The following is a 25,581-nucleotide window of genomic DNA, read 5'->3' as shown; positions in this document are numbered from 1 at the left end:
GCATCTAAGAAACAGAACCGTGGCCCGGTAATGAGTGCCCCACGCCGAATCCCCGGAGCTGGTGTGTCAATTTCCCTGGCCAATCACAGCCGTGCCAATACTTGACATTGCTGCTATGGATCCAGAAGTGCCCAGAGCCTAAAAGGTTGCTGGTTGGCTACTCTGCAACCTTTCAATAAACTTTATACGGGTAACAAACCCGAACAGGAACCGGACGTACAATCAAAAGTCTGTGTTCGGTGTTCAGCACAAAACAAAAAGTGTTCGGTGTAGACCCCGAAGTTTACAGTTCGGGTTCACTCACTCCTATATATAATTATATATAGTTATCGTATTTTTATATTTTTTTTTTCAGTGAACCCAATTAGAGGAACTGGCAAATACATCCTCATGCCATGTGTAATAAATTGATATAAGTACATATCTGGTCCTCAATTAGCAGATATCATTTGTCGTGTAATATTTCATCCTACCTGTTTATAGCACAATTATTTATTAACTGTCATTGGATTTTTTATTTTCCTTAACACAGATAAGATAACAGGTGGGAAGCGTCTATACATTGGTGTGTATATATAGTGGTTTAACACAGGCTTGCAAATATAGAAGACAAGAACGAAACTATGTTCACCTTCTTCATCCTGCTCCTTGGCATCTGCCAGAGTCATGCGCTCAGCCTGGTAAGTTCTACTTGAAATTTCAAGAATTTGGTTCTTATATTCTATGTGTCATGTGTCAAAACTCTTTTTAGAAAACCATTTTGTAAATCTGAAAATAAGAAGCGCTGATAGTGTAATACCAAAGTGATCGGTGGGGTATACCTGAAAAATATACACTCACCTGGATCAGTTGTGATAGTCAAAACCACTAGTACGCATGAGATAATGGCGTCTGCTGCAGCCCCACGTGGATGAGCATACAAAATGGGGTAGAGAAGGGGTTAATGCCGCGCATCAGCCGAATGAAGATGTAGAATGTTGATGAAGATAAGTATTCTTTTATTTCATAGGTCTACGCGTTTCGAGGTGAAAACCTCTTCCTCAGGACCAGTACATCAACAACAAGTCAACAAGTCAACTTGTTGATGTACTGGTCCTGAGGAAGACGTTTGCACCTCAAAACGCGTAGACCTATGAAATAAAAGAATACTTATCTTCATCAACATTCAACATCTTCATTCGGCTGTTGTGCGGCATTAACCCCTTCTCTACTCCATTTTGTATGCTATATAGAAAACCATTTTGAAATACTATATTGAGTCATTCTAAGCTTGGAAGGTAAGTAACCAATTTGATTAGCTGGTGCAAATAGCTAAACATATTAAAAATACCTATCTACAAGGGAAGGTTGTAGGAGAAAATACGTGTAAAGGCCACTTTACACGCTGCAATATCGGTACCGATATCGCTAGCGTGGGTACCTGCCCCATCTGTTGTGCGACACGGGCAAATCGCTGCCCGTGCCGCACAACATCGCCCAAACCCGTCACACGGACTTACCTGCCCGGCGACGTCGCTGTGACCGGTGAACCGCCTACTTTCTAAGGGGGCAGTTCGTTCAGCGTCACAGCGATGTCACAGCTGCGTCACTGAACCGTCGCCCAATAGAAGCGGAGGGGCGGAGATGAGCGGGACGTAACATTCCGCCTACCTCCTTCCTTCCGCATAGCGGCCGGGAGGCAGGTAAGGAGAGGATCCTCATTCCTGTGGTGTCACATGCAGCGATGTGTGCTGCCGCAGGAACAAGGAACAACTTCGTTACTGCTGCAGTAACAATATTAGAGAATGGACCCCCATGTCACCGATGAGCGATTTTGCACGTTTTTGCAACGATGCAAAATTGCTCATAGGTGTCACACGCAACGGCATCGCTAATGCGGCCGGATGTGCGTCACCAAATCCGTGACCCCAACGACTTCACATTAGCGATGTCGTAGCGTGTAAAGCCCCCTTAAGTACAAAACATTCATATGACAATTTAGTGGAAGAAGGATTAAGATAGGCTGAAGGAGTTCCTTTCAGGTGCTTATGAAGGTGGGGGAAAGTCTCGCCAGCTAAAGCAGTGGGGTTCTTGGAGAATGCATGGGAGATGGAAAGCAAAGAAGAACGTCTGGTGAGAGCTAGAGATTAGGCCTGGGAAGGTAACGGGACCTAATGAAACAGATATGCATGTAGTTATGACCTTGTAAGTCACTGAATTAGTGGTTGGTGCTGTACCCTTGCAGCGCTGGGGTCCTGGGTTCCACTTCCACCAAACACAACATCTGAAAGTTGATATGTAGGGATGATCGAATACTTCAATTATTCGGCTTCTCGAATATTTTTCCGAATATCTTGCAGCTATTCGACTATTCGCAAATATTCGATGCGCAATGTAAGTTTATGGGAAATCCAAATAACAACTATTCGGAACTATTCGGGCTTCCCATAGACTTACGTTGCGCATCGAATAGTCAAAGAGCGGGGAGGTATTCGAAAAATATTCGCGAAGGCGAATAATCAAAGTATTCGATCATCCCTATTGATATGTTCTCCTTGTGTTTGCGTGGGCTTCCTCTAGCTTCTCTGGTTTTCTACCGGTCTCAAAAGACATACAGATAAGGAACAGCGATGGTGTCTATAAAATGCTATGGAATTAGTGTAGCAATATAAGTGAGTAATATAAATAGATTAGGGATTGGTATAGAGGAGAGGCAGAGGAATAATGAGGTGGAAGGTGGAATAACTAAGCAGCCAAGTTGAGCATGGGTTGGAGGACCCACAAATGTGTTGGCTAGGATGCCACTGAGAATTGCTGACTCAAATTTGAGAAAAGAGTGGATTTCAAAAAATGTTTTTGAGTTGTAGGTCACATCAAATGGTAAGGACTTTGGTTTAAAAGATAGGGGAAAGTCCAAATTTAACCCAAGGCAGTAAGACTGGGGAAAGTGCGAGACATGACAATGACTGATAGATATGCTAAAGAAATGGTTTACTAAATTCCCCCAAATTTCTTGAGCAACATTTATCTCTTCCATATCTGTTATTTATTTTTTTATGCATACCATCCTCAAATAATAATGCTATGATTACGCCAAGTATGATGCTTCACCACAAAATGTTAAAATGGTAAATTCTATGCAGAAAATAGTCTACATTTATATAATCAGATTGTGCATAGTGAAGACCAACTTTCGAAAACTAACATGGTCTCCTCCTAAGATTTTTCACAGATTGATCTATAGTCTTTAAGGGTATATTTACAAATCACAGTCACATTATAGCTTTCCCCGCAAGTTTTCTAAAATTTTTCATTAAAATTTAGCAAAAATATCACAATGAAACACTGTTATTGTCACCTTTCAACAGATCCAAAGTTTCGAGGGGTCTGTGGATGAGCTGGGGGTCTGTCAATGCAACGTTGTACTCCCAGATTCTACATTCCCAGCGGATCGTTTAGAAAGCCTGGAAATATCCAACCGGAACCTGAGTATCGCCGTCCAACAGGAGATCACAAAGGTATGCAAATAGTTTTGGGTACTAGTCCCATTGTGTCCGTACGTGTAAATTACTTTATCAAGAAAAATAGTTTGATCATGCCACAAAGCTACAAATCCAGTTACCCAATTAAGATATCTTCTTTCCATGTGACCACTAAAGCCCTATGATAAACAAAGAGGAAGGGGGGGTTCGTACTGTACCCCTCTATTAGAAAAAGAGGAAAACATGTTAAAAGAGGGGCTCTTGCTGGATGATACTTACCATCCATGGCTGCTCACACAAATGTATAACCCACTAGAGCAGGACCTGCAGTTATTTATGTTACTTCAGGCTCGTGAAGGATAGGGGGCTCCTATGCTATCCCTCGCCTCCGGATTACTCCTAGTGGTGGAGATGCCAGAGTCCCATGCCTTTCTATACTCCTGAGAAATACTACTCTAATACCCCCCTCCCCCCAGGAAAGGATGGGGCAGGAGCGAGATGGTAAACAGATAAGGACAGGCAGGGGAAAACCGAAACTCTAACACACTGCACACACACAGGAATAGACAAAGAGAGACTATGGATAAAAACAAGAGCAAGGAGGATAGTAACAAAAAGGCAACAATGGTTAACTCCACAACCACACACAGCAACAGGTATCACACCAGATAGCCTTAATCACCACACCTCCCAAAACTAACTAATAAACTATAGCTGTCATAGGTAGAAGTATCCAGCCAGCATATATGGGAGGGGAGCAGATGTGATTGGCTCCCCCCACAGCATGTGATCAAAAGAGACTAACAAACAGACTAGCAGATATTAACTCTTGCTAGCCTGCCTTTAAATTAGCACTCAGCAGGTCGAAGTCCGAGTCTGTCTGTGTAGATCCCAGACAAAAGAGGAGTTATCAAGCACAGTGTCAGAATTTGTAGTCTGAACAGAATCTGCCTCTGCCATGACAGTCGGCGAAGTTTCTGAAAATCTCTGTGTGACAGATTCAATCCATAAACAGGTTGTCATGATGAAATGACACCTTTAACCAAATATGTCCCGCTTTTACACAAGTGCTCATGTGAGTTTTTCTTCCACCATAGCACCTATGATTTAATCTTCCATAGCCTTCTTGTAACTCCTATTTTTTATTAGCTCTTTTTATCCATAATTTTCATTTCTTTCTTTTGCATAAAATGTCCTACTTTAGGATTCAACTATTAACTTGAACTGATATATTTACTACATTATTGCACAAAGTATCTTTGCTCTCAATGATCATGAAGAATGGTATGTCGCATTGCCATTGCAGATCCACCACTATGAGAATACACTGATCATCTACATGGAGCGGCTGATTAATCTGACCAAACGTGTGGAGGTGATGGAGATGGGAGGAATCTCATACACCGAGCTGGACTTTGAGTTGATCAAATTGGAGATTAGAGAAATGGAGGCTCTTATATTGCAACTGAAGACTTCAATGAATGGCACCAATGTTCTGGTGGAAACTCTGTACATGGAGGTAAGAGAGATGTGCAAACTTTCCTCTAATTTTCTACGTTTTCTTCAATGTTTTTTTATTTTGGAAAAGCATGAATTCTTGCGCAATCTAGACATGTATTACATACGCTTAGAATGTGGTCACTCTGAAATAATATAGGTAGTTTTCAGTTTTAATGGGGTTTTCTGGAACTGGACTGACAACCTTTTGTGAATCGTCCCAAGTTGCAGCAGTACTCCGCTCTGATGGAATACTGACAGGCTGTAACCAATCAGCCAATACATTGATTGGCTGCAGCATTTACATGATATAACATTGTTAAGTGATCACCGGAAATCTACAGGGCTGACAAGGAACAGTGCCGGTCCAGGTGGTAAGCAGGGCCGCCATCGGGGCATGACAACCATGACTGGTGTATGGGGCCTGGTGAAGAGGGGGGATATAAACTAGGATGCGGACATATATACCAAGAAGGGGACATATGTACCAAGGGGATATTATACAACAGGGCAGTGTGTGTGTGTGGGATATTACACAGAGGGGTAATGTGTGTGGGAGAATATATATATATATATATATATATATATATATATATATATATATATATAAAAATAACATGTATATATATATATATATATATATATATATAAATAGAGGGTCAGTTTGTGGGGAAATAGCATACAAAGGGGCAGCGTAATGAGGGATATTATACAGAGGGGCAGTGTGTGTTGGGATATTATACAGAGGGGCAGTGTGTGGGGGATATTATATAGAGGGGCAGTGTGTGGGAAGGATATTATACAGAGGGGCAGTATGTGTGTGGGGGGATATTATACAGATGAGCAGTGTATGCGGGGATATTATACAGACGAGTAGTGGGTGGGGGGATATTATACAGAGGAGCACTGTGTGTGGGGGGATATTATATAGAGGAGCACTGTGTGTATGGGGGATATTATACAGAGGAGCAGTGTGTGTGTGGGGATATTATACAGCAAGACTGTGTGTAGGGGAATATTATACAAAGGAGCAGTGTGTGAAGGGAATTTTATACATAGAGGCATTGTGTGGGGTGATATTATATAGAGGAGCAGTGTGTGTGGGAGATATATACAGAGGGGCATTGTATGAGGGTATATTATAGAGAGGGGCAGTGTGTGTGTGGGAATATTATACATAGGGGCAGTGTGGGAGAGATATTAAGGAGAGGGGTGGTGTAGAGGGTGTATTTTTAATTTTCTGAGGGAAATACTTAATTTTCTGGAACAACTTCAAGGGTGCTTAACACTTTTGGTCACGTATTTCCAAGAGTGGCAGGGAAACTGTGGAAGGTTTAAGGAGTGGAGCCTCAGCGGAGTCTCGAAGGGGCTGAACATTTTGCCAGTATGTAGCCCTGAAATTCCCAGTGGCAGCCCTGTTGGTAAGTATAATATTTTTATTATGCTGGAACTTGAGGCAATTTAGAAAAGGTTGTTCGATAGTGGACAACCCGGCAGAATTTTGAACAAGTGAATGAGACCTTTAAGTTCAGCTGTTATGTCACATATGACAACATGTAGAGTAAAAGCCATGTCTGTTTCTAAGAGTATTTAGCATAAATGTAAATATTCCATAGAGATGTGAGAAAAAGGAACAGACCGATCAATAGACCCTATAGTACTGTAGTTTCCACAAAGGTTTTCACAGTACAGCAAAGTCATACATTCGCACTCCTGTCTCAATTTACAGGACTATTAATTATGCTCCTTCCTTATTATATCCTCCCTCACTAGTTCTCAGGACTTCTCTCGTGTTGCATCTCATCAGTGAAACTCACTGCCCAGAACTCATTGAGTTCTCAAAACATCTCACTTTACCCAAATTATTACATAGAATATTAGTTTTCCTTGGCTACAGCCCATGTGACATCAAGTTGACTTCATGTTCTGTGCACATGTCTCAGTGTAATATGTTATCTGTTGCAGATACGTAACATCTCCATCATGGTGAACCAGCTGGAAATTTACGATAAGAACAATGTTCTCGTGATCAGACGGGAAATTGCAGCCTTACAAAAACGGTTGGAGGCTTGTGAGAAGAACCAGACAAACCAACATCCTAACCTTCCTCCAGCCAACTATGGTGAGTCAGGAAAGGCTATCCTCAAACTTGTCTTTCTTTGCAGCAGAGGCTTCCCACATTCAATTTTGTACCCCCATTGTTTTAATGATGGCAGAGTGGTTTGATAATTTTGGCCTCACTGAAAAGTATCTTTTAATTTGTCAATCTCTAAAATTTACCAAATTTTGCACTTTGAACTGATTGAACTGTCCCACCAGGCTACAAGAAGCTGGGGAGTCTAGATTTTGACACAATAATGGGCTTTAGGATTCTAGGAGAAGACCACCCCATTTGGAGGTGACATAGGAGCCAAAGTAACATATTAGATCTTAATATTGATTGCAGAAAACATGGCAATAAAGGTTTTTCAGCAAATTAAAAGAAAACATAGACATGTTCTGTATGTCCTGTCTCATTTATGTAGGCGGAGCCAGAGGTGACTCCCGGTCATTTCTTCATCTTAATAGGAACAATTTGATAATTTTTTTTATTAAATATATAACAAAAAAGAGTAGGGGTTTATTGTAGCAATTTTGACTCTAAAGGCTGCTTTCCACGCAGCAATATCGCTAGTGATGTCGCTGGTGAAAGCACCCGCCCCCGTCGGTTGTGCGTCACGTGCAAATCGCTGTCCGTGGCGCACAACATCGCTCGGACCCATCACACTGACTTACCTGCCTAGCAACGTCGCTGTGGCCGGCGAACCGCCTCCTTTCTAAGGGGGTGGTTCGTGCGGCGTCACAGCGGTGTCACTAAGCGGCCGCCCGATAGAAGCAGAGGGGCAGAGATGAGTGGCCGTAACATCCCGCCCACCTCCTCCCTTCCTCATTGGCGGCGACCGCAGGTATGATGTTGTTCCTCGTTACTGCGGTGTCACACATAGCGATGTCTGCTACCGCAAGAACGATGAACAACATTGTACCTGCAGCAGCAACGATATTTGAGATTAGAACGACGTGTCAACGATCAACGATTAGGTGAGTATTTTTGATCGTTAACGGTCGTTCCTGCGTTTCACACGCACGACGTCGCTAAAGAGGCCGGATGTGCGTCACGAATTCCGTGACCCCAATAATATCTCGTTAGCGATGTCGTTGCGTGTGAAACGGCCTTAAGAGTCTAATCAGGCAAAACTGTTATGGTTAAAGTATTGAGTAGTCTCTCGGGGGTGTCATCTGAATCATGTCATTCAGACATTTAGATGTAAACCCCGATGTAAATGCTCAACTTAGAGCACAAGATAAATGTGATCTAAAATTTTATGTAAAATGTGTCTAATAAAAGTTCAACTCAATCTACAAAAAAAAGTCCCCACTTAGATCCATCATCTGTGCGTTTCTCCGGAAGCACCAGCTGGGCACAATGTATGGGTACTACAATGTACTGGGCTCTATAATGGCAGATTTTCAATTTTCACTCAAAATATCAATTGCTGATTATTTCTGCAAAACAGCCATGGATTAAAAATATTTGCTACACCTGTAGATAAATTGCTAGAGGGGTATAATTTCCAAAATGGGGTTCACATGAAGGGGGATTCTGTTCTTTTGGCAATTAGCGGCTCTGTATACGGAGTTCGTAAATTATTGTGCAAAAATTCGTACTCCAAGAGTCAAATAGCGCTCCTTCCCTCCTGAGTCTTGCCTTGTGGCTAAGCAGTTCTGTATAGCCACATGTTGTTGGTTCCATTTTTACCTATTTCCCTGTGTGAAAATATAAAATCTGAAGCTAAAACAAAATTTTTGTGCAAAAAATTTAAATATTTTTTCATCACCACCCAATTCTGTGACACACCTGTGGTGTCAATGTGATCACTGCACCCCTAGACGAATTAATTGCTGTTCTGGCACCTCAGGAGCCATGCCAAAGTTACATAACACCCTCAAACCATTCCAGCTAAATCTGCACTATAATATAGCGCTCCTTTCCTTCTGAGCTTTGCACTGTGCCTCAAAAAAAGTTTTTGGCCACATATGAGGTAGTGGCATACTCAGGAGAAATTTCAACACAAATTGTATTGTGCCTCTTCTTTTGAAAATTAAAAACTTGGGGCCAAAACAACACTTTAGTGGAATATTATTTCCTCAGCCAAATGTTATATAATTTTGTGAATCACCTGAGGGTTAACAATGCTCACTAAACTGCTAGATGAATTCCTTGAGAGGTGTAGTTTCCAAAATGGGGTCACTTATGGGGGAAATTCTGCTGTTTTGGCATGCCAGGGGTTCTTCAAATATGACATGGCGTCCGCAATCTATTCCATGTAAAATGGCACTCCTTCCCTTCTGAGCCCTGCTGTGCGCTCAAACACTAGTTTTCCACCACATATGGGGTATCGATATACTCAGGAGAAATTGCAGAACATTTATTTTTATGTATTTTCTTTTGTTACCCTTGTGAAAATAAAAAATTGGGGCTAAAGCTACATTTTATAGGGAAAATTTGATTTTCTTATTTTCACAGCTCAAAGTTATAAAATTCCATGAAACACTTAGGGGGTTCAAAGTGCTCACCACACATCTTGATAAATTGCTTGAGGGGTGTAGTTTCCAAAATTGGGTCACTTGTGGAGGGTTTCCACTGTTTAGGCACATCAGTGTGTCTGCAAACACGACATGGTGTCCGCTAACGATTCCAGCCTATTTTGCGTTCCAAAAGGTGAAATGGTGTTCCTTCCCTTTCGAGCCCTGCCCTGTGCCCAAACAATAGTTTTTCATCATATAAGGGCTATTGGCGTAATCAGGAGAAAGTGAACAACAAATTGTATGGTGCATTTTGAGATGCTTGAGTTCGTTATTGACTTCCATTATACTCTGTACACGAGTCAAGCCCATCCAAGCATCTGACTGTTCGTTTCGAGTACTGAGCACCCAAGCATGGTAGTGCTCGCTTACCACTAGTTCCGAGTAACGAACCCCTGAGCATGGTAGTGCCCGCTCATCACTAGTTACAAGTACTGAGCACCCGAGCATGGTAGTGCTCACTCATCACTAGTTAAGAGTAACGAACCCCCAAGCGTGGTAGTTCCCGCTCATCACTAGTTGCGAGTACCGAGCACCCAAGTGTGATGGCCCCGCGTCAGCTGCCAGGCTGCTCGGATCCGGATGCGCGGTGGCTCGAGGGGCGTCCGGACTCGGGGGTCATGCGGCCACTCCAATTAAGGAGGGATATTTACACGGGATGGTGTATTTACAGTTCGTGACGCCACCCATGGTGTGTGGTAAGGTGGAGTACCACCGCTGCAGCTGGGGAGTACCCGGTGGCAATGGAGTGGGCAGCCAGGCGTTTTAACCCCTCCATGGGTAGGGGGGAATGCCCCGGGACTCGGTGATGGTGACAGGGATGTGCCGTTTAGGAGGTAAGGGTCACTAGTGTACTCACTCAGTCAAATACTGCTGACACCGACAACTTAGTAAACCAAAGTTCTGGACACCGCTGCCGCTGAGAGGGAGCACGTTTGGGTCCTATTTCTGCTGGTGTTGCCTGTTGATCTGTGACCTTTCCCTTGGCACCTTGTTCTCTTCTTAGTTTGCCCCTATAGCTTGAAACTAGTCGGGTCCTGCTCCCATAGTGTGGCTAACTGAGGGAGCTTGCTCTCAGGGTTCACACTTGGGATTTCCTGGACCATTTTAGTGGAAAGTCCTATCCCCCTTGTTGCGCTAGTACCCCGATTTTGGAGCGGGTGGAGAGCGGATCTTGAAGGCTCCATTCTCGTCGGGTGAATTGTCAGGTTGCCTAAAGCTACTCCCTGACCTAGGGTCCACATACCCCGTCGTGCCCTGGTCCCAGCCCGGTGATGGTACAAGGCCGCCGGCTGTCCTCCTTGACAATACCGTGCCCCTTGTCACGATCCCCTGCGACCAGAGTTCCAGCTCCTACCAGGCCCAGACCATCTGCCACCTAGTAACTTCAAGGAGCCCAGATCCTGACCTCCTCTCTCCTTCACTTCCACACTACACTGGCCTACTCCTGACACTCCTGACCTCCCCTTAACCAACCCCCCAAGTGGTCGACCCTATTCCACTCAGGCCGTCCACTGGTGTAGTGCAGAGTGTTCCTAGGATTTTGATTAGCTGGTTTTGGCAACACCATTGGTTAGGGACCTGTAACCAAGGAGGAGGTGGATATTGCACAGAAGGGCAGATTGCACAATACCCTGTGACGACCTGATAGGCCAGGGCGTCACACAAGCATGGTAGTGCTCGTTCATCACTGGTTACAAGTATCGAGCACCTGAGCATGGTAGTGCTCGCTCATCACTAGTTATGAGTTCAGAGTCCCTGAACATGGTAGTGCCCGCTCATCACTAGTTACGAGTACCGAGCACCTGAGCATGGTAGTGCCCGCTCATCACTAGTTCCGAGTACTGAGCTCCTGAGCATGGTAGTGCCCGCTCATCACTAGTTACGAGTACCAAGCTCCTGAGCATGGTAGTGCCCACTCATCACTAGTTCCGAGTACTGAGCTCCTGAGCATGGTAGTGCTCACTCATCACTAGTTACGAGTACTGAGCATCCGAGCATGGTAGTGCTCACTCATCACTAGTTACGAGTACCAAGCTCCTGAGCATGGTAGTGCTCGCTCATCACTAGTTACGAGTACCAAGCTCCTGAGCATGGTAGTGCTCGCTCATCACTAGTTACGAGTACCAAGCTCCTGAGCATGGTAGTGCTCGCTCATCACTAGTTACGAGTACCAAGCTCCTGAGCATGGTAGTGCTCGCTCATCACTAGTTACGAGTACCAAGCTCCTGAGCATGGTAGTGCTCGCTCATCACTAATCCTTATAAGAAACTGATTTTTGAGTTACTAATTTCTGATATATTTTCGCAGTGCTAGAAATTTTTTCACTTTGTCAATGTATTTTTTTGTATGTACATAGTTGAGAAAAAAAGACTGTAATATATCAAACTGTGGGAACGGTGGCATGAGTTTGAATTTACCATTCACATTACAGTAATACAAAACACTTATCTTTTTTCATTTGTGCAGGCAAATGTGACCATGGAGGAATAGTGAATATCAGCAAACCTTTTGTAGTACAACTGAACTGGCTGGGATTCAGCTATAAATTTGGAGGTTGGGGAAGTGACTCGTTTCTAGGAGCGGACCAAGCAATGCAATTTGTGGCTCCTCTCCTCACAGACGCCAGGAGGTTGAACACCCTACGTTTCTATAACACCTACAATGATCTCTTGATCTACAGACAAAAGGAAGAGAAGGTTCTTCAAATATATCTTAGTGGCAGCAACTATGATTATAAAAATTGTGGACAAGGAGGTGGGATGATCATGTACAACAAATCGCTGTACTATAACTGCTATAACACCCAGAACCTCTGCAAACTGAACATTCAGACCAACGCTGTGGAGCGCAAGGCTCTCACTGATGCCACCCATAATAATCGGTTTTCATACTCATCCTCTGCTTGGCAGGACATAGACTTGGCCAGTGATGAGGACGGGCTCTGGGTAATTTATACAACTGAAGCCGATGGTGGAAATATTCGCATTGGTAAAGTTAATGACACTACTCTTGAGTTGATGCAAACATGGTCCACAAGCCAATACAAACTTGGAGTCACCAACGCGTTCATAGTGTGTGGGGTCTTATACGCCACCAGAACCCTCAGTACAAAGCAAGAGGAGATCTTCTACATGTACGACACTAAAACCAGCAAAGAAGGCTTGCTGAGCGTACGATTTGATAAGATGATGGAGAACGTGCAGAGTCTCTCCTACAACCCCAACGACCACAAGCTCTACATGTACAACGACGGTTATCTCGTCAAATATGATCTCACTTTTAAGGAGCATAAATGAAAAGAATTTCAAATTAAAAGTCAAGAAATTATCAGAAAAGATCTATTGATTACTTATGCTTAAAGGGGTTATCCAGTAGCTGAAAAAGATTTATAAATGGGCTTAGGCTAGCTAAAAATAAATAAAAGAAGTAACGCTGACCCTCTCTGATCATTCACAAGTTTTTGGACAGTTGCCTTTTCTTCTCCGGTCTCTAACTCCTGGTTCAGTCTCAATACACTGAAAATGGATTGCTGCATGCAAAAAAAAAAGTTGTCTGTTCCAGCCCATGAATAATATTAAACACTTATTTTATTGAAAAAAATTCTTAAAAACACATCAAAAGACATCGGAGTGGAGAGGAGTACAAAGCAACGCGTTTCAAAAGCTATCCAGTGTTTATTAGCAAAGCTTGATAAAGACTGCAGGATGCGGTTCGAAACGCGTTGCATTGTACTTCTCCCCACTCTGATGTCTTTTGCTGTGTTTTTAAGAATATTTTCCGATAAAATGAATTTTTAATAATACCCAGGAGCTGGGACAGACAACCTTTTTTTGCATATTTCATTTTGTCCTTTTTCACTGAGGAATAATACCAGGCACATCCTGAGGAAGGAGTGGCACTGTTTCTGGACAAAAATAAAGCTTTTGATTTTTAGACTATATTCTTGAAAATGCAAAACAGAAAATGTATAATGCAGATTACTTTGTATTTGATTCCTATTTGTCAGCGATCAATGTATTTAATTTCATGCAAATAAAGCTACATGTTATTGCAGTCAGGTTCTTTTTATTATTTTGCTATTACTTCTCATTGGGTTTGACGTGTTAAACTCAAAGCCCACTGGCCAAATCCGGCCCCCACCACATCATTTTGTGCGACCCGCGAGCTTGGTTGCCAGTAATTATCGGATGCTTTTCTCTCCCAGTTATAGAGTCTGGCAGAAAGAAGCAACATCCATGACTTTTTTCCATTTTACACCAGTTTGTACTGTGCATGTGTGAAAAAGACTTCCATGCGCAGTACAAACGGTAGATGCTACAATGAATGGGCTCTTGGTAGATGTGACGTAATTTCCGTCATGTGTTGTTGGCGTCACTTCAAGACCAGAGCGCATTCAACGGAGTGGTTGCAACTCAGGAGAGATGTACTAAGCGCTCCTCACCTTTAGCATTCATTCACTGCATCAATGAGAAGTTGCAGGTAAAAAAAAGTGAAATGGTGGTGGGATTTGGGGGGAGTCTATGCTGCTGTGGGTATGCCTGTGATGGGATTTAGGGGTGGTCTATAATGCTGGGAGATGGCTGTAATGGGAGTTTGGGGGTGTGTTTTATGTTGGGGTATGCCTTTGTGGGATTTGAGTTTTGGGGGGTATACAATGCTGGGGGATGCCTGTTGTGAGATTTCGGGGGTCTGTAATGCTGTACGGATGCCTGTGGTGTGATATGGAATATGTGAAATGCTGGGGGGAAGTTTGTGGTGGGATTTACACTCCAGGTGTACATAGTCTGTCACCTCTGCCGGGGATGGCCGATGTTAAAAGAAGGAGGGATGTAAGGGAGTACAAGACACTGCCAATCCTGCAGAGGTGACAGACTTTGTACAGGTATACATATATGTGGGTAATAAAGTCATTGCTGTATATTGTGTGGCCAACAGGTGGCAGTGTGACCCATGTGACCACTTCCCTGGTACTCCTTGGTTAGGAAGGGGTTAGTTACAGGAAGGACTGTAAGTTATAAAAGGGAGCAAGTAAGTGGAAGAGGACAGGAGAGTCCCCAGTAAGGAGCAAGTGTTTAGAATCCCAGAACATTCAATAGACGACCCTCCGGGTCAAACTCATACATCCGACATGTGGAGTCCTGAACATATAGGACTGAAGATAACTGTGTCCCCCTCTAGGGGGTTGAGTTGGTGTGAGTGGCATCCATTTCCCTGGAAAGGATTCCCAATGATTCCCTTCAAGAGTCTGAAAGTTAGTGGGACCCTATAGAGAGGGTGGGAGTCGAGTGAGAAAGCAGAGGACTGCCATCGTGATAGCACTTTCACTGGCTTATAGCTGTATCCCTGTGGGTGGGACAAAGTGCGCTAGAAGGACTTTTAAACTGCAATGTACAATAATGACCTTAGAAGAGAAGGGGGGTTTAGTGGTGCTTAAAGAAACCCAAGTGCCAGGGAAGCGGTCGGCCGGTAAATTGGACTGTGTAATGGAAACTCAAGGGAACCTCGGTGGGGTCAGAAGTGGTGCCCGCAAGATGTGAAATGATAATGTGAAGAAGTTTAACAGTAAAGTCAAGTGTTTGAAAAGAATGTGTCCAAGTTACTGTCTTAGAGGATGAATGGATTTTTGTGGAAGTATATTTTGCACTGGAGTGGTTTCCGGGGCGCAAGGGGATAACGTCCGGCTGCGCTGTGGCCTAGCAGCCCCTGTGATGACTACAATAGCCACCACTAGCCACCCCAACACAGGGAAAACGCCATTAGCCCTAAAACCCAGGAACAGCTCTCGTATAGCCCTTCTACCAAGGGACAGCTCTTGTATAGCTCTACTACCCATGGGCAGTGTGATGATCCATGCCTGGCTCAGCCACCACTGAGCCATTGCTGGTATCTTATCTCAGGGTTACAGGTCATGGGAGGGGTTAATTCTATTCTGCCTCGTTCTCGAGGACAGGCTGCGCTATCCTGGCACTGCTCCCCCGGAACAGCGCCAGTAATACATCCTGCTCTGGAGCGTGCATGCCTGGCTCCTGTGAATTAGCCTGATCTGTCCTGCCTCCCTGCTGCCTAGTCCTGACCCGCGCTCTCTCATTTCCTGGCTCCCCGTTCCTGTCTATAAATGTTGTCCCAGTCCTATCTGTCTGACCCTAGTCTTGACCTGTGTATCCTCCAGCCCTGTATGTTACTTTGACTCTCCAGCCTCTGACCTGTATCTCCATTTCTGACCCTGGCTCCGTCTCTCACTTCTGCTGTATACATGACATCCCGGCTCCTGACCCCTAGCGATCACCTGACTACAATTTGTTCACTCCTGTACTATTGACAAGATCTCCTGTTGCAGACCCGGCTTGCTGACCACTCTATCGCCCTCTTGTGGGTTATTTGCTAACTGCACTTTGGAGATCTTTCTCCAATCTGTCTCCGTGCCTCCACAAGCGAGTGTGACAGACAACTCTCATACAGCCCTGCTACACAGGCACAGCTCTCATAGTGCCCTTCTATCCAAGGACAGTTATAGTATACCCCTACTACTCAGGGACAGCTCTCATATAGCCCTACTACTCAGGTACAGCTCTTGTATAGCCCTACTACTCAGGGACAGCTCTACTATAGCCTTACTACTCAGGGCCAGCTCTCGTATAGCCTTACTACTCAGGGACAGCTCTCGTATAGCCCTACTACTCAAGCACAGCTCTCGTATAGCCTTACTACTCAGGTACAGCTCTCGTATAGCCTTACTACCCAGGGACAGCTCTCGTATAGCCTTACTACTCAAGTACAGCTCTCGTATAGCCTTACTCTCAAGGACAGCTCTCGTATAGCCTTACTACTCAGGGACATCTCTCGTATAGCCTTACTCTCAAGGACAGCTCTCGTATAGCCTTACTACTCAGGGATAGCTCTCGTATAGCCCTACTACTCAGGGACAGCTCTCGTATAGACCTACTACTCAGGGACAGCTCTCGTATAGCCTTGCTCGACCCACTGCAAGCCGCTGCAGTGTTTGAATGGCCCGCACTGGCGGTAAAATCAGCGTTAGTGCTCTGTTTATGGCTGGCTGTATGTGAGCGGAGACTTCCAATGAAGTTCATGTCAAGTCCGGGTACAGAACAGTACTTTAAAGTCTGGCTGCACCTGCAGAGCCTGAACTTCCACGTGTCCGCTCATCTCTAATCTCTACACCTAATGTTTTCTTACAGGATTTATGGTCTATAGACCTGTATCACTTATAATCTTAATGACTTATTATAGTCATCTAATGTGTCCATAAAAATATTTATCAGTGATTTCTTGATAAGCTGTCCAGAAAAAAAAATCAAGTTGGCAATCCTAGTGTGAGAGTCTACCAACTGTGCACCAATAGATGATGTTGGAGGACAGAAGGATCCAGCATGTCCACTTTCAGATCGCCAATCTTTTTGGTTCGCAAAAGATCTCTAGTGTACACCGTACAGCTGACTCTGCCGAGCGCTCCTATGTTCTCTATGAGAGAGTTGGTACCAGACTCCTAGGGCAGTTGCCTATGTTTTAAAGAACAAAAGGATCTGCAGAGCACAATCAGACATGAGACTGGCCATGCTGTCTTTGGATGTCAGGTATAAAGGAACAGTTGGAAAGCCACCATACACATTAGACCTTTGGCTGCACTCGTTGATATTGGCTGGTTTGGCCAACAGTAATCTAATGTGCCTGCGGGCCTTGAAAGATAAGCTGCTACCAGAGATTTTTTTAGGTTTCTCATAGAGAACTCAAAAGCACTTAGCAGATCAAGAACTCCTGTATTTGGGAGAGTCAGGAGAGATAGTTATCGGTTGAACAATCAGGCAAACCATCATTCGGTTGACAGCTATCTTAAGAGTATGGGAGCTTTAAGGCTATGTGCGCACTAGAAAAGTGATTTTTCTCAAGAAAATTTCTTGAGAAACTTCTGGGAGTTGAAGATTTCCGCACCTGCGGAAAAATCCGCGGGAAAAATGCATGCGGATTTGCCGCGGATTTGCCGCGGATTTACCGCAGGTTGCTCCCTGTGGTTTTGCAATAAATAATATAGATAATCGATAGACAGATAAGGCTGCTTTCAGACATCTGGCTTGAGCTCTGCGGCTCAATCCGGCTGTGCAAGCTATGCAACGGATGCGATGAAAACACCACATCCTTTGCATAAGTTTTTCCCATGCGGCCCGTCCGGTTTTTGCCGCTTGCGGCATGCTACTGAGCATGCGCAGTGGCAAAAACCTCATGCGGCGGCCCGATGCGGTTTTTGCCGCATCGCGCCACATCCGGCCACCATAGGCATGCATTGAAAAATGTGCCGCATCGGCCGAATGCGGCGCGATGCGGTTTTTTTTTGCCGCACGAAAAAACGTGCTAGGCAACGTTCCATCCGGCCGCCGCATTGGCTAAATCTGCCGCATGCGGCAAAAACCGGATGGAACGCAAGGCCTTGCGGCACAATGCGGCACTAATTAAAGTCTATGCAGAAAAAACGCAACCGGCAGCAAAAAAATCCGGTTGCGATTTTCCTGCAAAGTGCCGGAGTGTGCCGCATTGCAGAAACCGGAGGTGTGAAAGCAGCCTAATGGATAGAGTGAAAGATGGATAGATGAATAGATAGATAGGCCTGTTTCACACGTCAGTGATTCTGGTACGTTTGTGCTTTTTTTTTTTAAACGTACCAGAATCACTGACATACGCAGACCCATTATAATGAATGGGTCTGCTCACACGTCAGTGATTTTTCACTGCACGTGTCTCCGTGCGGCGTACCCGCGTGTGCGTGATTGCCGCATGGAGACATGTCCATTTTTTTCTGGCATCACTGATGTTGTGGTCCGTGAAACACGTGCCAGAAAAAAACGTGCTTTTAAAATAAAAAACATTTTTACTCACCCGGCTTCAGCGGCGCTCTCTGCAGCTTGCGCAGCCTGCTGCTTCTGAGCCGGCTCATTACTGTCGCGCATATTCATGATGCACGACACAGCCGACCCGGAAGCAGCTGCTGCGGGGGTCAGCGCTGGCCGGATGCTGCACCGCAGGAGCGATCAGCACCATAGAGAGCGGGAGCGCGCACAGGTGAGTTGATTTCGAAGTGCAATCACGGGCCACGGAGAATGGAGCCCGGATTGCACTTAGACAACCCACGTGTGCCGTAATTCACGGCACATGCAGGGACATGTGCATGTTTTACACGCCAGTGAAAAACGTCAGTGTTTTTCACTGACGTGTGAAACGGACCATAGATAGATGAGAAAGACCTATAGAATGTCCCACCTCCCTGCATTTTCTAAGCTGACAACCTTTAGTGACTTTCATGTGGCACTAAGGCTATGTGCGCACGTTGCGTACAGTCACTGCAGAAATTTCTGCAGCGATCTGAAGAGCACATGTGCGCTTTAAATCGCTGCAGAAATGTCCGTAGTGAAAAAAAAAAAAGACGATTCCATGCGCTCTGCCTGCAGCTCCTGCCATAGACAGAGCAGGAGCTGCCGGCAAAGCGCACGGAAGAAGTGACATGTCACTTCTTAGAACGCAGCGCTTCGGCAGAAGCCGAAGCGCTGCGCTCTAAAACGCCACGTGCGCACGGCCCCTGCACAATCTCCATAGACTGTGCAGGGGACGCAGGACGCATGCAGTTACGCTACGCTACAAAGTGCAGCGTAACTGCATGTATTTACGCAACGTGCGCACATAGCCTAAAGGGTGCTTAGCCTTGTATTTAGCCATAAAATAAATAAATAAATATTTAAAAAAAAAACGACATGAGGTCCCCCCATCTTTTGTAGCCAGCTAGGGTAAAGCAGACGGCTGCAGCCTGCAAACCACAGCTGGCAGCTTCACCTGGGCTGGTAATCCAAAATAGAGGGCACCCCACGCTGTTATTTTACATTAAATAAATAATTTAAAACAAAAAACGTGGGGTCCCCCCCAAATTGGATCACCAGCCAAGGTAAAGCGGACAGCTGTGGTCTGGTATTCTCAGACTAGGGAGGTCCACTGTTATTGGACACTCCCCAGCCTAAAAATAGCAGGCCGCAGGCCCCAGAAGTGGCGCATCCATTAGACGTGCCAATCCTGGCGCTTCGCCCCAGCGCCCTGGTGCGTTGGCAAACGAGGTAATAATGGGGTTGATGCCAGATGTGTAATGTCACCTGGCATCAAGCCCTGGGGTTGGTGAGGTCAGGCGTCTATCAGATACCCGACATCACCAACCCAGTCAGTAAGAAATAAAAAATAGACAACAAAAAAAGTTTTATTTGAAAAAACACTCCCCAAAACATTCCCTCTTTAACCAATTTATTGAAAAGAACAATCAATTCCACATCCGGCGTAATCCAATAAGGGGGGAGGGGGCACGGCGATCCATACCATAGTCGCTGTCCCAGTCAATGAAGAACAGAATGTTCCCCATTGGCTGGGAGAGCAATGCAGTGACCTGAGCTAACATCAATAGGTCAGCCCAGGTCACTGCAGGGGATGACGAGCGCTGCCATCAGAAGCATAGATGAGATCATTACCTTCTGTGATCATCTCCTGTACTGCTGACGTCAGCGCTGTCACTGACTTCTATGCCCGCCGCGTTGTCAGAAGTATCGCGAGAGCCCGTGACGTCACCGCTAGTGACAGTCTCGGGCCGCTCGCGAGACGGGCATAGACAGCAGTGACAGAGCTGACGTCAGGAGGCAGGAGATCGTCACAGCAGGAAATGATCTCACCTCCTGACAGCAGCGATCGTCATCCCCGCGGCTCCCAGCACTGCAGGGTGTCAGTGTCTGCCTGCGCTGCCGCGTGACAGGCTGTTGACACTGCGGGCAGACACTGACACCCTGCAGTGCAGTGTCAGTGTCTGCCTGTGTCAGTGTCTGCCTGCGCTGCAGCGTGACAAGCTGCTGACACTGCGGGCAGACACTGACACCCTGCAGTGCAGGCAGCCGCGAGGCTGGAGCGGGACACAGACTGCACAGACACCTGGAGGTCGCACGGAAGTGCTTCTGTGCGGCGTCCAGGGAGTGTGACATCTGTGTTTACTCTGCTCCGCTTCCTCTTCCTGGCATAATGACATCGCTTCCTGCAAAACCGCAGGCAGCGATGAGCATTACCGCAGGTAAATCGCGGCTATACCGGGGGTATACCGCACATCATTTGCTACCTGCGGTATACCCCCGGAATTTCGCGATTACATTACAGTGAATGGAGTGAAATTCCGGGGGTATACCGCAGGTACCTGCGGAAAATAATGGACATGCACATTTTCTCAAGAAAGTTTCTCGAGAAAATTTTCTCAAGGAAATTTCTTGAGAAAAATCCGCACAGTGCGCACAGCTATTTTTTTTTCTCATAGGATTTGCTGGGAAATGTCTGCACAAAGATTGCAGACATTTCTCAAGAAATTTCTGCAGCAAATCCGCGGGTAAATCCGCGGGCAAAACGGCCTAGTGCGCACAGAGCCTAAAGGCGATGGAAGGTGCGTAGTTGTGAGAGGTTGTGAGAATCTTACCTTCGTTTTTCCTATAGGTGAGGCAGACAGGACCAGAGCGCTCCAGAGTGAAACATGCACATGCTGAGATGAAACAATGGTGGTTTATTTTCTCCAAAGGTTAGGACATGCAGAGTGCAGTAATCCAAGTACTTGGCATTGTTTCTCCTGCGATGCTTGCCTCTGAAGCTACTACGTGGTCAGAAGACTTTGCTCCTAGTAGCTCCAATCCAATATGGGAAGTTGTTCTTACAAACTCTGCTTTGGAAATGAACATCCCAGGATGTGATGCAAGAGGGTCATCAGACACTCCCATGGGCTGGACAAAAGAAACAGAGGAGCCGAAAGGTCTGACCAGTAGATGGCAGCAGAGACAAGCATAAAAAACATTAAATAACAGTTTTAACTAAGACAAATAGAAACAGCACAACGTCTATGTCTGATGCGTGAATACTTTATGAATATGATATTTTGTTTTTTTGGATAGGCAAATGTGACCATGGAGGAATAGTGAATATCAGCAAACCTTCTGTCGTACAACTGAACTTTTGGGGAGTCAACTACAAATGGGGAGGTTGGGGAAGTGACTCGTTACTTGGAGCTGACCAAGGTATGCAATTTGTGTCTCCTCTCAATGGAGACGCAAGGATAATGAGCACCATACGTTACTACAATACCTACGACGATCTCTTGATCTACAAACATAAACAAGAAAAAAGCCTTCCAGTATATGGACAAGGAGGTGGGATGATCATGTACAACAAATCACTGTACTATAACTGCTATAACACAAAGAATCTCTGCAAACTGAACATTCAGACCAACGCTGTGGAGCAAAAAGCTCTCGCTGATGCCTCCTACAACAATCGATTTTCATACTCATCCTCTGCTTGGCAGGACATAGACTTGGCAAGTGATGAAGACGGACTCTGGGTCATTTATGCAACTGAAGAAGATAGCGGCAACATTCGCATTGGTAAACTTAATGCCACTAATCTTGAGTTGATGCAAACATGGTCCACAACCCAATACAAACCTGGTGTCACCAACACTTTCATGGTCTGTGGAGTCTTATATGCCACCAGAACCCTCAGTACAAAGAAAGAGGAGATCTTCTACATGTACGACACTAACACCAGCAAAGAAGACTTCCTGACCGTACGATTTGATAAGATTATGGAGAACGTGCAGAGTCTCTCCTACAACCCCAACGACCACAAGCTCTACATGTTCAATGATGGATATCTCATCACATATGATCTCACTTTCAAAGAGCTTAAATGAAAAGAATCTCAAATTTAATTAATCAAGAGTCCTATGATGTGTTGATGACTAATGTTTAAGAGGTTGTCTAACTTTAGAAAAAGGTCTGCTTTTTTGGCATAAATAGCACCATAGGCCGTCTGTAGTTGATTGAAAATATTCTTAGAAAAAGCAGACCCTATTGCTTTAGTTGATACTCCATATACCCTATTGATCGATATTTTCTTTCAACTACATAAGAGTTTAGATTTAAGAAAAATTGAGAATTTTAGAATCTTGTGTTTGATTCATATTTGTCACTAATTGATTTTCATTTCATGCAAATAAAGCTAAATGATATTGCACTTCATATGACCAGAATGGGTAATAACTAAATTAAATGTGTAACTGAAAAACCAACTGATACTTGGAAATCATCGTATAAACAGATAAGGGAATTATTTGCAATTTAACCCCTTCTGGAAACCACACATAATGGTACATGATTCACTTTTTTTTAAGGACATTAGAAAACTTAAAAGTTTATTTGCAATTTTTCATATTTTCAAGGAAATTTACAAAATGTTAATTTTTTTTAGCTCCAAACTCACTTTAAGAGTGATTTTTAGTAGAATAGTAATTATTCTTTATGTTAAAGATGGACTTTATCCTCTGGAGATTGAACTTTTTCTCTTCAGAGGGAGAGCCACCTTGTGTTTAGATGTGATTTTACATGAAGCAGATTTTAACTACACATTTAGTGAATTCCAAAGGGTGCATAATCACATAAAACTGTATGTGAACAATATCAAACACTTACAGCTACAAATAAGACCCCTCCATACGAGTTATAAACCAGGAGGGCAAGGAGTTGTACCTACTCACCTGCGAGGCGGTCCAGTCCGATGGGCATCACTGTTCTTGGGTCCGGTGCCTCCTCTATCCTTGCGATCACCGTTGTCCTTGCTTCGTGTGGATGATGCATCCTACGTCATCCACACAGTGCCCTCCATTGCACATTTTGCTCTGCCCTGACGTACTGAAATATCATAAGTCAGTTCCCTGTCTTTGAGTCTGCATCCTTGCCGGCAGATGATGATTGTATTTTTCAGTCATCATCTGTCTGTAACAGTTGCTAATACAGTTCAGTTCCAGTCGCAGTTGTTAACTTGTTAAATGCTGCTGTCAATCTCTGAGTCCATCCTGGGGGCACGCTGTTCTAACCAACCATCAGGACCCTGGAGAAATTATTACAAGGTGTCGGGGGAAGGAGTTACCATGACCGCTGGGGGTCTGCTGTCATAATGGTGCTCCTATGAATGTCAGCCACGGTTCATATATAGGGAGAGGCCTGTTATTTCATGGCAGCACGTGGGGAGAAGCTGCCACAGACCCACCTGTCCAACTAGTCTCCTGTGTGGTTCGGTCCAAGGCTGCTTGTAAAGAATGGTTTTAGGCTCAGTGTGCTTCCCCCAGCACATCCGGTCATGCGCACTAGACGTCTCTGAAGCCGGGATGCTTACACCCAGCTTCATAGTGCCGTTGTGGGCGTGCTAACATGTTAACAGGGGGAAGTAACGCCCTTGCAACTAGTCCCCTCTCTCATTAGCATATCATAAAGGATGTTTAGAAATACTTTTTTTTCTAAAGATCTCTTTATCTATGCTACTAGATACTGGGACAGATAGGCAGGGATTAGCAATATACACCCAGAACTGCTTCTAGTACTGGGGACATATTGCACCTGACAGGTTCCCTTTAACCACTATACACCCTACAATAATAATGAGGACCGATGTCACATTTTCCTTTCAATGCGTGTCCTTAACAATCAACATAGCAGTCTTGGTTACAGCTTTTTGTTAGAAAGTATAAAAGTTTTAGAAAAATATAAAAAATAATACACATATTGTTTTTTACAAATCTGTTTTTTGAAATCCAATTTACCTACCGTACACCTCACAATGATACTGCAGGCAGGGGGCAGTATATGGCTTTCTGGCCATGTAATTTTACGCCAGTTATTGTATTATTATCTTTTTTGGACCTGGGATTTTTTGCACGACAAAACCTCTAAAATAAATACACATAATTGATTCTTTCAACTGTGCAAGTCAGGTTTGGCCCAACTGCTTAAAATGGGAAATTGGAGACACACACACGCTGTACAGGTACAACAGGTGGGCTATTGTTACATAAATATTTTTGGCCATCACGTGTACCCAAACTAGCATTTCTGGTCGATTCCTTTATTTTCAAGGGTTGGATAAACAGTTTGCACTTGTATCTGTATAGTAAACAGAAAATTGGCACTGGACACAGATGTAGTAGTATAAGAGAAGAAAACCCTAGACTGCGAGGAAGGCCACAAACACACCCCTCCCCCCTCTACCACACGCCGCAAATAAACCACAGACACCACATGGAGGGATATTGGTCACATCTTTTGCAGCGTCCCTGAAGCCATCAGGGTGCTACAAGGTTCTGCATCCTAGTCTTACACCATAGTGTGACACCCTGGACTAGCCAGGTTTTCACAGGTAGGCCCTTGCACAACACCCATCCCCAAATAAGGTGACACCAGCCAACCTACTAAACCCTAGTCACCTCCCTCAGGGTTTGATGTTCACACCAGGGGGGCGGAGCCAGGTGGTTGACCACGCCCACCTAGGAGTTCACAGGCCCAGAGGCAGGAAACCAAGCAGATTAGTTGGAGGAGAGGAGGTGAGCAGTTGTGACAGTGGAAGTGACAGGAGTAATCTGTCCAGTGTCCTGGGTTGGAGCCCGGGCACTTTGGCTAGTAGGCAGACGGTGGTGGTGTGACGCCCTGGGCAAGCCAGGGCGTCACAGGTCATACCACCACACCCTACACCCCAGATAGGTACATCAAAGCTACACAAAAATCCTTGTTGCCTTCCTCCAGGGGCTGATGTCCCCACCAGGGGGTGGGCCAGGCGGTTGGCTCCGCCCACCGAGGAGTTCACAGCCCTGGAGGCGGGAGAACCAGGCAGATGAGTTTAGGGAGAGTTTGGAGGAGGAAGTGGAAGCAGAGAGAGATAAGTTTGGAGTTCAAAGTGAGAGGAGCAAGTGAGAGTAGTGACAGAAAAAGTGACAGTTGAGAAAGCTTGAAGTTGGTCCGGGTGTGTGCCCCGGACTGAAACAGCAAGGTCAGCAGACGGCGGTGACCGTCTGCAGGAGAGGCTGCTTGGAGGTTGCCGAAAGGACCGTGGACAGGTGGTGGCCCGGCGGTACCGGAGCGGTATACGAAGAGCAGTCAGCACCATT

At 45.0% G+C, this 25,581-nt stretch overlaps 2 protein-coding genes across 2 annotated transcripts; both read left to right on the top strand.

Moving 5' to 3' along the window:
- Positions 1 to 349: 349 nt before the first annotated feature.
- Positions 350 to 13,637, top strand: LOC142250399 (olfactomedin-4-like). Its single transcript, XM_075322560.1, has 6 exons — positions 350 to 416; positions 533 to 680; positions 3,348 to 3,497; positions 4,768 to 4,980; positions 6,924 to 7,080; positions 12,051 to 13,637. The coding sequence occupies exons 2-6, from the start codon at positions 624 to 626 to the stop codon at positions 12,878 to 12,880; spliced, it is 1,407 nt and encodes a 468-aa protein (XP_075178675.1). The 5' UTR covers positions 350 to 416; positions 533 to 623; the 3' UTR covers positions 12,881 to 13,637.
- Positions 13,638 to 14,980: 1,343 nt separating this feature from the next.
- LOC142251795 (olfactomedin-4-like) lies at positions 14,981 to 22,363 on the top strand. The gene is made up of 2 exons (XM_075324846.1): positions 14,981 to 15,050; positions 21,542 to 22,363. Exons 1-2 carry the CDS (start codon positions 14,981 to 14,983, stop codon positions 22,336 to 22,338), a joined length of 867 nt encoding a protein of 288 aa, XP_075180961.1. The 3' UTR covers positions 22,339 to 22,363.
- The last annotated feature ends 3,218 nt before the right edge of the window (positions 22,364 to 25,581 follow it).

Source organism: Anomaloglossus baeobatrachus, chromosome 9 (genome assembly GCF_048569485.1).
Source record: "Anomaloglossus baeobatrachus isolate aAnoBae1 chromosome 9, aAnoBae1.hap1, whole genome shotgun sequence".
Taxonomy (NCBI): domain Eukaryota; kingdom Metazoa; phylum Chordata; class Amphibia; order Anura; family Aromobatidae; genus Anomaloglossus; species Anomaloglossus baeobatrachus.
This window is presented reverse-complemented; position numbering and strand designations above follow the sequence as displayed.

What these genes read in the sequence shown, in the direction of transcription:
- LOC142250399 (XM_075322560.1), top strand. Translation starts at nt 624, where the DNA reads ATGTTCACCTTCTTCATCCTGCTCCTTGGCATCTGCCAGAGTCATGCG. An exon ending in AGAGTCATGCGCTCAGCCTG is followed by an intron (nt 681 to 3,347) that starts GTAAGTTCTACT and finishes ACCTTTCAACAG; the next exon opens with ATCCAAAGTTTCGAGGGGTC. An exon ending in TCCAACAGGAGATCACAAAG is followed by an intron (nt 3,498 to 4,767) that starts GTATGCAAATAG and finishes TTGCCATTGCAG; the next exon opens with ATCCACCACTATGAGAATAC.
- LOC142251795 (XM_075324846.1), top strand. Translation starts at nt 14,981, where the DNA reads ATGACCTTAGAAGAGAAGGGGGGTTTAGTGGTGCTTAAAGAAACCCAA. An exon ending in GCCAGGGAAGCGGTCGGCCG is followed by an intron (nt 15,051 to 21,541) that starts GTAAATTGGACT and finishes TTTTTTGGATAG; the next exon opens with GCAAATGTGACCATGGAGGA.